General features: G+C 46.0%; 1 protein-coding gene across 4 annotated transcripts; it reads left to right on the plus strand.

Annotated features, from left to right (window-relative positions):
* The first annotated feature begins 185 nt into the window (after positions 1–185).
* Positions 186–12,127, plus strand: LOC115181371 (ATPase family AAA domain-containing protein 2). 4 transcript variants are annotated; one of them, XM_029743276.1, is made up of 28 exons: positions 186–523; positions 982–1,133; positions 1,302–1,369; positions 1,507–1,669; positions 1,952–2,033; positions 2,134–2,422; positions 2,596–2,713; positions 2,860–2,874; positions 3,046–3,277; positions 3,787–3,902; positions 4,019–4,193; positions 4,337–4,425; positions 4,561–4,720; positions 6,040–6,130; positions 6,351–6,668; positions 6,968–7,091; positions 7,280–7,466; positions 7,739–7,924; positions 8,743–8,878; positions 9,093–9,289; positions 9,470–9,629; positions 9,830–9,952; positions 10,136–10,282; positions 10,542–10,987; positions 11,090–11,150; positions 11,252–11,376; positions 11,662–11,787; positions 11,925–12,127. In XM_029743276.1, exons 1-28 carry the CDS (start codon positions 347–349, stop codon positions 11,955–11,957), a joined length of 4,296 nt encoding a protein of 1,431 aa, XP_029599136.1. In that variant the 5' UTR covers positions 186–346; the 3' UTR covers positions 11,958–12,127. The 4 variants fall into 4 exon arrangements, with proteins under 4 accessions (XP_029599136.1, XP_029599134.1, XP_029599135.1 ...); XM_029743274.1 differs by having other exon boundaries at positions 187–523; positions 11,659–11,787; XM_029743275.1 differs by having other exon boundaries at positions 188–523; positions 10,545–10,987; positions 11,659–11,787.
* The last annotated feature ends 30 nt before the right edge of the window (positions 12,128–12,157 follow it).

The following is a 12,157-nucleotide window of genomic DNA, read 5'->3' on the forward strand; positions in this document are numbered from 1 at the left end:
ATAAGAACATATCACTGATGGCCCTGGGGTAGATTTCTATAATTATAATATTTATAGCTATTCATGTGGTCATTGATATCAATACAGCATGACATAATTGGTGATTAGAAATGTATAATCACTACGTTTTATGATGAACTATGTTGTCTTGCGTCAGGATACTGCGTGCTATCGCTTGTCTTCCAGTGACGTTTGTGGCGCCAGAAATCAAGGGTTTTGGTTGGGGAGGGTTGTGTGTTAGTGCGCGCCATAGATTACCTAGGAATGTTATTAAATAGTTTCAGTTTTGATACAATTAAGTAATCCCATATTTATGCTTTAGTATAAAAATCGGTGTAAAGTTAGGATGGTGATGCTACGCAGCAGCGGCGTGGGCGCTGAACCAGCAACTCCGAAGAGGAACCGGGTTGACTTGGATACGAGCTCCGAGTTTCTGTCGCTGAAGAGCGCATCGCAGACAAAGTCGAGTCGGCTGAAGAGAGGCCTGAATGACAGCTCCAGTAACACTGAAAACACGCGAAATGTGAGGCCCTTTTAGATAGTTGACATTATAAAATGTCACTGTAAACTCAGCTGTTGTTAGTTATCTGACAGCTGTTAGCTAACTAGCTAGCCCGACATTGATGTTGTTTATGTGCCTAGTTAACCGCATTCTATGCCAGTTGTAAGCTAACTGGAGGCTAATGTTATACATGAGTTGGCCTGTTAGCTCCTGTCTCTAGTTTACATACCCTATGGGGTATCGCCCATAGATGTTTATATCGTGGAGTTGAGTGATCTCAGCTAGTTAGCTAGCCCCTTTAGATGGCTAGTAAGTAGCACTGACTAACAATAACTTCAATTATTGTTTCTGAATGTGGACAGGTATGTTGCCTGCTAGCTAACTTCTATAGCTAGCCAGTTGTAAGTTAGCATACTAAACTTAAAATGACTGGATTCTTATGTGAATGCAGCTGATGTTTTTGTTTTCTCTTAACATAGGGCCACTCAATGGTGAAGGAGGAGGATAGCCCTCCGAGACGAGGATCCCTGAGGACCAGGGGACAGACCGTCAAACATGAGGTGTCCTTGGCTAAAATGAATGGCCCAACCAAGTCCCCTGAGAAAGAGGAAACTGGTGAACACAGCACAAGGTAACTACTTATGTTTTATGCAGATAACTGCTGTTCGTTGTATGTAAAATCAGCTTTCACTCCTCTCTGTATAGTTGGTGATACACATGACGACAGAAACATGTTTACAAACCTAAGGTATCATCACAACCCTCCATGTTTAAGTTCTCATTTTGTTGATCTCTGCAGGAAATCCCCAAGACTGCAGGGTGATGGAAAGGCCTCCGCGTCATCCAGGGACAAGCAATCTGAAGCTGGTAACGAGATCATTTCTAGATCACATTTACATGAATCAATGCCACCTCCAACAGTATAGTGAGAAGGAGACACCATTGGGATAATTTGTGTCAGCTACAATGTTTATCATCAAGTTAATAAAAAAATCTTCTTCCAGATGCTACTGATGAAGTTGAGGAAGAAGAGGCCTCTACTCTGAAGACCCAGTTTGTTCTGCGTCCCAGGGAGGAGGACAGCTCTGTGAGACGCAGCTCCAGGATCACCAGATACAAGCGCAACTCCAGGAACCAGTCTGTACTCTATAACCGCCTCATCACCAAGTAAGAACATGTCCATCAGCAGGCATCGTACATCAGGGGAGGCCAACCCTCCTAGCTACCCATCTACCACAGGGTTTTCCCTTCAGACCTAGTCTAGCACCGGGGCAGGAGAAATCACCTGCAGGCCCAGTAACTCTCCTGGAGGAGGGGTGGGCCACCACTGTTGTACGTTTTCTTGTCAGTCTGGGTTGCATGTTTATAACGGAAAAGTTGATAACGGCTAGCGGTAACGGTGAAATTAAACAGTCCCTGTTTTTTTTTTTACTTCTTCTATTCGTAAAGTACAGCTGAGGCAGTGCTGCAGAAGATGGATGACATGCAGAAAATGCGTCGCCGGTTAAGAAGCAGGGATACTACAGAGGAGGTAAACTTTATTAATGCTACAGGTTCATAGCTTTATAATAGATTTTGTTAGTTAAATGTCACCATGATGTCCCCCAATGTTATTTTCCCCTTTATTTTAGGACCTTGTAATCTATGCTGGGGCCAAGAGGAAAAGGACTTCTGAAAGAACCGATGAAGGAAGTGAAGACCCTCAAGAGAATGAAAATGAAGTGACCTCCAGTGAAGAGGAGAATGATGAGGAAGAGGGAGGCAAAAATAATCAGGCAGATGACGAAGACGATGATGACGACCGTAATGAAGATGAGGAGGAGGACGATGATGATGATGACCATGATGAAGATGACAACCAGAAACGTTATGACTTCAGGCAGAGGAAAGCTGCTGTTCGCTACCAGGCACCTCGAGAGGGTTAGATCTTTTCTGTTCAAACTATTTGCATCTTTTATTTCACTGAAGTCTGCATACTTCTAGCCATCAGCACCGGTGCATGGACTCTACATTTACTGTCACGCTTTAGTAGTTATTATTCCCATAACTTGTCTTCGACTCATTTCTCATGGTTGACCTTTTATTTCCCACAGAGCCCAAGACGAAGGCCATCTTCTTCAAGACTTCAAGACACTTGTCCCCATCCAGGCGGAGGTATAGATTCAGCTCTACTGGTCCGAGAAGCCCTTACAACATAAGGAGAGGCAACAGGTCTGTAGGCTAAAGAACCTAGTACCTTCTACCTTCCATGTCTCACTTATCAAGTTTAGTTTAACATTCTTTCCTAACTATTACAACAAATCACAATTCATTCCTAAGTTCTACTTCCTTGTGCTTCTGATTTCTGGCATCCACAGGAGTGTGTCTGATAGGTAAGTTATTGCCTGTGTGTGTTAGATGTGTGGTGACGTCAGGGTTTGTGTAATGGCTGGTTTCTTGGTCATTGAGCTGCATGGTGATGATTTGTGTGCATTACGTTGTCTGTATTAGTCAGTGACGTTACTGACCTCAGGCTCTGCCATACTCCTTTCTTTACCATGTAGAAGAAGACATGCCATCCACAGTAGTGACTCCACCTCCTCGTCCTCCTCCTCTTCCTCCTCCTCCTCTGATGATGAGAAGTTCCAGAGGAGGAGGAGGAAGAGCAGGAATAGATCGGTGAATAGATGTCTTCCCATGAATCTGCTGAAAGAGGATGTCCTGGGAATCCACAAGGACAGGATGAAGATTGGAGCCAGTCTAGCTGACGTTGACCCCATGCAGATAGACCAGACAGTAAGTCTAGCTGACGTTGACCCCATGCAGGTAGACCAGACAGTAAGTCTAGCTGACGTTGACCCCATGCAGGTAGACCAGACAGTAAGTCTAGCTGACGTTGACCCCATGCAGGTAGACCAGACAGTAAGTCTAGCTGACGTTGACCCCATGCAGGTAGACCAGACAGTAAGTCTAGCTGACGTTGACCCCATGCAGGTAGACCAGACAGTAAGTCTAGCTGACGTTGACCCCATGCAGGTAGACCAGACAGTAAGTCTAGCTGACGTTGACCCCATGCAGATAGACCAGACAGTAGGTCTAGCTGACGTTGACCCCATGCAGATAGACCAGACAGTAAGTCTGACTAGTAACAGTAAGGAGGAAACCTTTAGGAGCTCTCTCCAGGCCATACCTGCACCAGTCACATGTTAAGTCCGTGAGGGGGAATGAAGGAGGGAAGGATAGATAACTGGGACAGCCCCGGACAACATTGTCCAACATTGAAATGGTGTAATGTTGTTTTCTAGGTGCGTTTTGACAGCATTGGGGGACTGACCAGACACATCTCTGCCCTGAAAGAGATGGTGGTCTTCCCTCTGCTTTACCCAGAGGTGTTTGAGAGGTTCAAGATCCAACCACCAAGGTAGCTAGAAGAAATGTTTAGAAAGTCATCCATACTATTATGGTGGAATGATCTAGGATCTGTTGTTGCTCTTGATGCTGTAGATTCTTACTGTGTGTGTGTGTGTGTGTGTGTAGGGGCTGTTTGTTCTACGGACCTCCTGGAACAGGGAAGACTCTAGTGGCCAGAGCGTTGGCTAACGAGTGCAGTCAGGGAGAGAGGAAGGTCTCTTTCTTCATGAGAAAGGGAGCAGACTGCCTCAGCAAGTGGGTGGGAGAGTCCGAACGGCAGCTACGTCTTCTCTTCGACCAGGTCATTACCTACCATTATTCTCCATGGAAGTTGGCTTCTGGTTCTGAAATATATTGTATTCCACTTATTGTTCCAGGATGTTGAAACCGAGATGAATTGGAGGAGGAAATACTAAAACATTTTAGTTTTTTCAAATCTTTTAGGCGTATCAGATGCGGCCATCGATTATATTCTTTGATGAAGTTGATGGGTTGGCTCCCGTCCGCTCCAGCAGACAAGACCAGATACACAGGTCAGACACTGTTAATCACTGGAACAAATCGATTTCAATACAAACATTATTGCTTCTCGTTTAGTTATTTGGTAGCTTTTGTTTAGTACGTCTTTGTACAGTGGGAATAATGTTCTGTATGTGTTTCCATCTCAGCTCCATCGTGTCCACTCTCCTTGCCCTGATGGATGGGTTAGACAGCAGAGGAGAGGTTGTGGTGATAGGAGCTACTAACCGTCTGGACTCTATAGACCCAGCTCTCAGGCGACCTGGACGCTTCGACCGAGAGTTCCTCTTTGGCCTGCCTGACAGAGAGGTGAGACAAGGGTCTTAGTGACTACGGGTGTAATCATTAGTGCACACCGTAGCAAACCGTTTTGCAACGAAAACAAGGTTTCTATTGGACAAATTCAGGTAGGTCCCTCTCTCCCATCATTACTTTAAGACGTGACATGGTCAGTCTATCTGGAAAATGTCAAGAACTTTGAACGTTTCTTCAAATGCAGTTGCAAAAACCATCAAGCGCTATGATGAAACTAGCTCTTATGAGGACCACCACAGGAATGGAAGACCCAGAGTTACCTCTGCTGCTGAGGATAAGTTCATTAGAGTTACCAGCCTCAAAAATCGGCAATTAACTGCACCTCAGATTGCAGCCTAAATAAATGCTTCACCGAGTTCAAGTAACAGACACATCTCAACATCAACTGTTCAGAGGAGACTGTATAAATCAGGCCTTCATGGTCAAATTGCTGCAAAGAAACCACTACTAGAGGACACCAATAAGAAGAGACTTGCTTTGGCCAAGAAACACGAGCAATGGACATTAGACCGTGTGAAATCTGTCCTCTGGTCTGATGATTCCAAATTTGTGAGATGCAGAGTAAGTGAACGGATGATCTCCGCATGTGTGGTTCCCACCGTGAAGCATGGAGGAGGTGTGGGGGTGCTTTTCTGGTGACACTGATTTATTTTGAATTCAAGGCACACTTAACCTGCATGTCTACCACAGCATTCACGCCATCCCATCTGGTTTGGGCTTAGTGGGACTGTCATTTTGTTTTTCAACAGGGCAATGACTATTTGACCAAAAAGGAGAGTGATGGAGTGCTGCATCAGATTACCTGGCCCCCACAATCGCCCAACCTCAACCCAATTGAGATGGTTTGGGATGAGTTGGACCGCAGAGTGAAGGAAAAGCAGCCAACAAGTGCTCAGCATATGTGAGAATGCCTTCAAGACTGTTGGAAAAGCATTCCAGGTGAAGCTGGTTGAGAGAATGCCAAGAGTGTGCAAAGCTGTCATCAAGGAAAAATGTGGCTACTTTGAAGAATCTCAAATATAAAATGTTTTGATTTAACTTTTTTTACAACTTTTTGGTTACTACATGATTCCATGTGTTATTTCATAGTTTTGATGTCTTCACTATTATTCTACAATGTAGAAAATAGTAAAAATAAAGAAAAACCCTTGAATGAGTAGGTGTGTCCAAACTTTTGAGTGGTACTGTGTGTGAGAAGTAAACAGGTAACATTACTTTGTTCTACTAAGATTAAGGTATTTTTTTCATGTAGGAGGATTGTTTTTGGAAACATTCATATTTGACATAAACGGTCATGTTTTTGTCCACTGCAGGCTCGGAAGGATATTCTGCAGATCCACACCAGACAGTGGACTCCCCAGCCATCAGCCTCTTTCCTGGAGGAACTGGCAGACAAGTGTGTTGGTATGTTTTCTTTTAATCCCTCCTCTCCCAAACCAACCTAGAATTGTTAAAAGATTACACATTCTTTCAAACGCCATTTTTAAATTCCAATCTGTTAAATATTCCACTCGTTTTCGGAGGCTCACTGAAAGTGTTGTGTGTGTGTGTGTAATCAGAACATGTAGATGATGCTCTTGTGTTGTCACACTGTTTCCCAACGTCCCCCTGCTGTGTCTCCTAGGTTACTGCGGTGCTGACATGAAGGCGGTATGTGCTGAGGCGGCTCTGTGTGCCCTGAGGAGACGCTATCCTCAGATTTACTCCTCGTCCCAGAAGCTGGTTTTAGATGTGGCATCGATCTCCATCGGCAGCAGGGACTTCCTGTCAGCCATGAGGAAGACAGTCCCAGCCTCCCAGAGAGCTGTGTCGTCCCCAGCCAAGGCTCTGACTCCTGTAGTCCAGCCACTGCTTGGTGCAGCCTTACAGACTGTACTGGGTACAGTTAGCAGGCTGTTCCCACATGCAGAACAGGGGCTCAAGAGAGACAAGCGAGACAACGGTGGGTCAACTGGGACAAGAGAATCTTTATTTTTTTTCTCATGTGAACTGTCTTCATTGTCGGGAATTATTTTTTTTGGTCCATAGGGCCGTGATAAGTAAGGGGCAATGTTTTAAAATTGGGAGGTACTACCAGAACTCCTCTCTAATTAGTTTTTTGTTGCCAAAGGTTTTGCCACAGTGTGCCCTAATAAACATGACCCAGATTTGGTATGCCCTCCTGCCTGTTCTATAAGAATGGGTATGTTGTCTTGTGTTCTTGGTTGTCATGTTGTAAGATGTTTTACCACTTGTCTTCAGGTGTCCTCCCAGCTGGTGTTTTAGATGCTGATCTCCTGCACAGTGAAGAGGAGGACTCCTCTGTCTGCATCAACGGTCTCTCTCACAAGGCCAAGGCAGCTGGGGGCTTCCTGCATTTCAGCAGGTGAGTAACAGGTTGTCCAACGCACAGAAATCCTTATCCCAAATGTGCCTTTCTCCCACTCCTCCCTGAAGTGTGCACTGGAGATCTTAGAAATCTGTGTGGGGACTGAAGTGTATACTTCATGAGAAAGGGGGAGAATGGGTATTGAGCTCTGGTCTTGTAAAGTATTTTTCTCTCTGTTCTCCCAGGAGCGTGCTGAACCAGCCCACATCGTACCGTCCCAGGCTGCTGCTGGCGGGGCGTCCTGGGTCAGGTCAGAGCAGTCACCTGGCCCCTGCTGTGCTCCATGCCCTGGAGAAGTTCACAGTTTACACCCTGGACATGGCCGTGCTGTTCGGCGTCAGCACCACCTCTCCTGAGGAGGCCTGCGCTCAGGTACTGTACTCCCCCTTGGATCACACCCTGTTTTATGTATAGTTCACTACTGTGCCATCAGCCATGACAGACGGGTATCTTTAGTCTTTCCTTGATTCTTCACATATTTGGAGAAGGTCTGGGGAGAGAGGAGTCAAAGAAAGACTTTTGAGATGAACCTAGAGATGGACAGTATTGATGTCCTGTATGTTTTGACTTGTAGATGTTCTGTGCGGAGGCATGCATGTCCATATAAACACTGTTCTGTAATGATATGTTTCGTTGTGTTGTAGATGTTCTGTGAGGCCAAGAGGACGTCCCCCAGTATCCTTTATATCCCTCACATCCAGCGGTGGTGGGACACGGTGGGGTCTGCTCTCAGAGCTACCTTCCTCAGCTTGTTACAGGACATCCCCTCATTCTCACCCATCCTGCTGCTGGCCACCTGTAATGTCCCCCACAGCAGCCTCTTCCCTGAGGTAGGTACTGTAGACAGACACACCGCCCCACAGCAGTCTAACAGGATGTAGTGAACACACCGCCCCACAGCAGTCTAACAGGATGTAGTGAACACACCGCCCCACAGCAGTCTAACAGGATGTAGTGAACACACCGCCCCACAGCAGTCTAACAGGATGTAGTGAACACACCGCCCCACAGCAGTCTAACAGGATGTAGTGAACACACCGCCCCACAGCAGTCTAACAGGATGTAGTGGACACACCGCCCCACAGCTGTCTAACAGGATGTAGTGAACACACCGCCCCACAGCTGTCTAACAGAATGTAGTGAACACACCGCCCCACAGCAGTCTAACAGGATGTAGTGAACACACCGCCCCACAGCAGTCTAACAGGATGTAGTGAACACACCGCCCCACAGCAGTCTAACAGGATGTAGTGAACACACCGCCCCACAGCAGTCTAACAGGATGTAGTGGACACACCGCCCCACAGCAGTCTATCAGGATGTAGTGGACACACCGTCACTAACATCACCAATATGGCAGTGTATTTTGTCTGCTGTGTGTTATATGTGATTGTAAGATTTTGATGTTTTTAAGGACTCTTGGAAGATTAGTCCAAACGAGGACTAAAAGAGATCCTAATAAAATCTAATCACCAACGGGACACAAGCCCTAGAAAATGTGCACTCGTTCCCTCCCCCTGTGGGAGAAGCTGGAGGGTTGGAGTTGGGCTTCTGAGCAGGGGATCAGTCAGAATGATCTCGTTCATTCCTATTCATCTGAATGTTATGTTCACTTGGTGACTCATCTTGGTAAATGCCCCCCCCATAGGTCCAGGACCTGTTCTGTGCTGAGTATGGAGAGGTGCTCCAGGTTCAGGTCCCAACCCCACAGGAGAGAAGGAACTTCTTTGATGATCTCATCCTAAATCAGGCTGCCAAAGCTCCTGCATCCAAGAAGAAAGCAGGTAAGAATGCACCATACTCTGAGATATTTTAGTGGAATTCTGGATAATGGTCCAAAAGGGTTAAACAAGCTCAACTTCACAACTAGTAAGTATTGTGTAGGAGGTGCTGGTAATCAAGCAGTAGAAAATTAGAGGAGCACGTTCTCTGAACCAAAGCTGTCAGCACTCGCTCAGTCATGTGGTTAGTCACTTAGCTCCCTGTCCTCCTCCCCAGTGCTTGCAGCCCTGGAGGTGCTCCCCGTGGCTCCCCCTCTTCCCCCGAGGATGCTGACGGAGATGGAGCAGCAGCGATTGGAGGAGCAGGAAGAAGACACTCTCAGGGAGCTCCGCCTCTTCCTGCGTGATGTCACCAACCGCCTCTCTCAGGACAAACGCTTCAAGGCCTTCACCAAGCCCGTCGACCTGGAGGAGGTGAGACTGACCATCAATTGCTGTACAAGTGGCTGCGTTCTAAGGAGGGGGGGGCTGAGTTCTGAGCCATGTATAAACATCAGAGAAGAGGCCAGATGTTGTCTAAACATGGACATGGTAGAATCTCTATCACATGGAGAATGGCTGACCTGTTGTTTTGATGGGTAATGTCTTGTCTAGGTACCTGACTATGCTACAGTTATAGAGCAGCCCATGGACCTGTCCACTGTCCTCTCCAACATCGACACTCACAAGTACGTGACTGTGAAGGAGTTTGTACATGACGTGGATCTCATCTGGAAGAACTGTCTGGAATACAACCCTGACAAAGATCCTTCAGGTAGGAAATGGGCTATATCCAGAATTTTCACAATGTTGTATTCCTGTTCATGGGAGAATGTTTCATTTATTTCATAAATTCATGTATTAATTCAACTAGTCATTCATTACTTCATTCAGCCAACTATTAATTCATGAATCTATCCATTCATCACTTCATAATCATACTGATGACAAGTCTGTGTACTGGATGTTTTCCAGACCGTCAGATCCGCCACAGAGCCTGTGCTCTGAAGGACACTGTTCAGGCCATCGTCAAAGACGAACTGGATGAAGACTTTGAGAAGATCTGCGAGGATATCAAGGAGTCCCGCAGCACAAGAGGTCAGGTGTTATTCTATTGGTGCAGAGTCGTTCCAGAAAGATGCATTTCTACTCTAGAATCATCGATCTTTTCATTTGTTCAGGGACCAGTTGATCTGTTCTGCTGCTCTCTCCTTCTGGATGGATGAAAGAAGAGCGTTCCTGATAGATTTAAGTATGAACTGCCTCTCTCTTAACTTCCAGGTTGCTCCACTTCAAGGTTTGCTCCATCCTACTATCACGTTCATCCCAAGACAAGAGCAGTGGATGCCAAGAGCACCGATGCAGCAGGCCCCTCTAAAGAGTCTACCGCTGCTGCTCCCTCAGCTGTGACCACACCACGCCCTTCAGGTTAGCAAGCATCTCAATAATGTACAGACACACAATGCTACACAGGTTAGCATTTCACTACTCTGCAGACAGACTTGTTTCTAATAGCCCATAGAGAATGAGCTGCGGAGAGCTTTACAGATCTATCCTCTACTAATTGTAATGAGAGATGGATGATAACACCTTGTCAGTTTCTCTCACCATGTTTACACTCATCATTCAGTCATTCATAAAGGTGGTTTTTGAATTGGCTTTGATTATCTGGTCATCTACTTCTCAGCAGCTCAGAAGAAGAAGCGCAGGAAGAGCCGCTGGTGCAACGGCATCATCAGGAAAAGGTCCTCTCCTCACACTTCTAAAGACCACTCTGCTGTGGTGGAGTCTGGAGAGGAAGAGGAGAGGAGAGGGGCAGAGAGTGAGGAGGAGGGTGGTGATGCTGCAGAGTCAGGCGTGGAGGAGCTGGAGATCACTGGGGTTGAGGAGACCCCCATGGAGCAGGAGGAACCAGCCCAACAGGAGAACCAGGGCAGACAGCCCATGGAGAAAGACACTAAGGACAGCCGGACCACGGAGGAGGCTACCCAGCCCACAACGGAGGCTACCCAGCCCAGGGTGGAGGAAGCTGTGGAGGCTAGGGCTGGAGACCATAGCAGTGAGGGCACCCAGGACCCTGCAGTGGTGGTTGGAGCCCAGGAAAACCACATCTTACCAGAAGGGGGAGACAATGTATGTTATTTTGTTGTAAAATGGATGTTGCTTTTTGTATGGATGATTCTCCTGCTGAATTGATTGCATTTCTCTGGTTTCAACTTCTTCCTCATTCCGCAGGCGTCCATTACAGACAAAACTGAGCCTCAGAGAGTGGAAGTGGAGGAAGAGAGAACCACAGGTTTGCAGCCTCCCTTCCCACAATGACCCCCCCCCCAACTCTATCTGTTGTTTTTAAGTGAACTTTGTTGAATTGTACATTCACTCCTCCCCTCTTGTCAGAAGTAGCAGTGAGGCGTGTGACGCAGGGCTTGAAGTACCAGGGGATGCAGCAGGTGATGGCTGTTGACCAGGAGTTACTGGACCAGAAGACAAAGCCCCCTGTGGTGGATCACAACAAACTAAAGGTAACAGATTATCCCTGCAGCTGGTCCAGGGTTGGGTCGTCTGAGCCTCCTAATGGATTTGAGGTTAACTGATCCTAGATCTGTGGTTAAGGCAACTTGCCAGTGGCAGTCAGTCTATTGGAATTGTCATGCGAAGCCATGTTTTGGCTTGACAATGACAGCAATAGAGTTGGCAAGAGCACAAACGGATCTGGAATCAGACGGAGGCACCTTCTTCCTTCAGTCAAAGATGGAGGATATAAGACCTCAGTGCTGAGCTGGTTTTCTGGTCCTTCATTTCAGGAGATGCTTCAGAGAGCGGTGTCTAAGACTGAGGGATATGAGGTCTATCAACTGGAGAAGCTATACGCCTTGTTATGTCAGAGTATCTACAGACACCGCAAAGACTACGACAAGACTGCCCTGCTGAAGGTTTGTCATTCTATACATTTTAATTTGTACTATGTATTTATTTTATTTTTAAGTGAACTTATGAAACATATCGTTGAGCAATGCCCCATAAATTGAGTTTTTCTATGTTTTCTAATGTTTTCTTATTCTCTTTCCAGGAAATGGAAAATGAAATTGAAGATTTTTCATAATGAGTTTTATACAATAAAGATGTAGCTAGTCATGGATTGCTCGTAGTATTTACCCGTTGTCTAAATGTATAAAGAACAAGTCTAGAACTATATTTTGATAGAAATATACAGATGTGTATTTCCTAACAACTTGTATACTGGTGCTTTTATTTAATTAAAGTGTTTTTTTTTACAAGTATTTGTTCTTGTGTCTTGTTATA

Source organism: Salmo trutta, unplaced genomic scaffold (genome assembly GCF_901001165.1).
Source record: "Salmo trutta unplaced genomic scaffold, fSalTru1.1, whole genome shotgun sequence".
Taxonomy (NCBI): Eukaryota; Metazoa; Chordata; class Actinopteri; order Salmoniformes; family Salmonidae; genus Salmo; species Salmo trutta.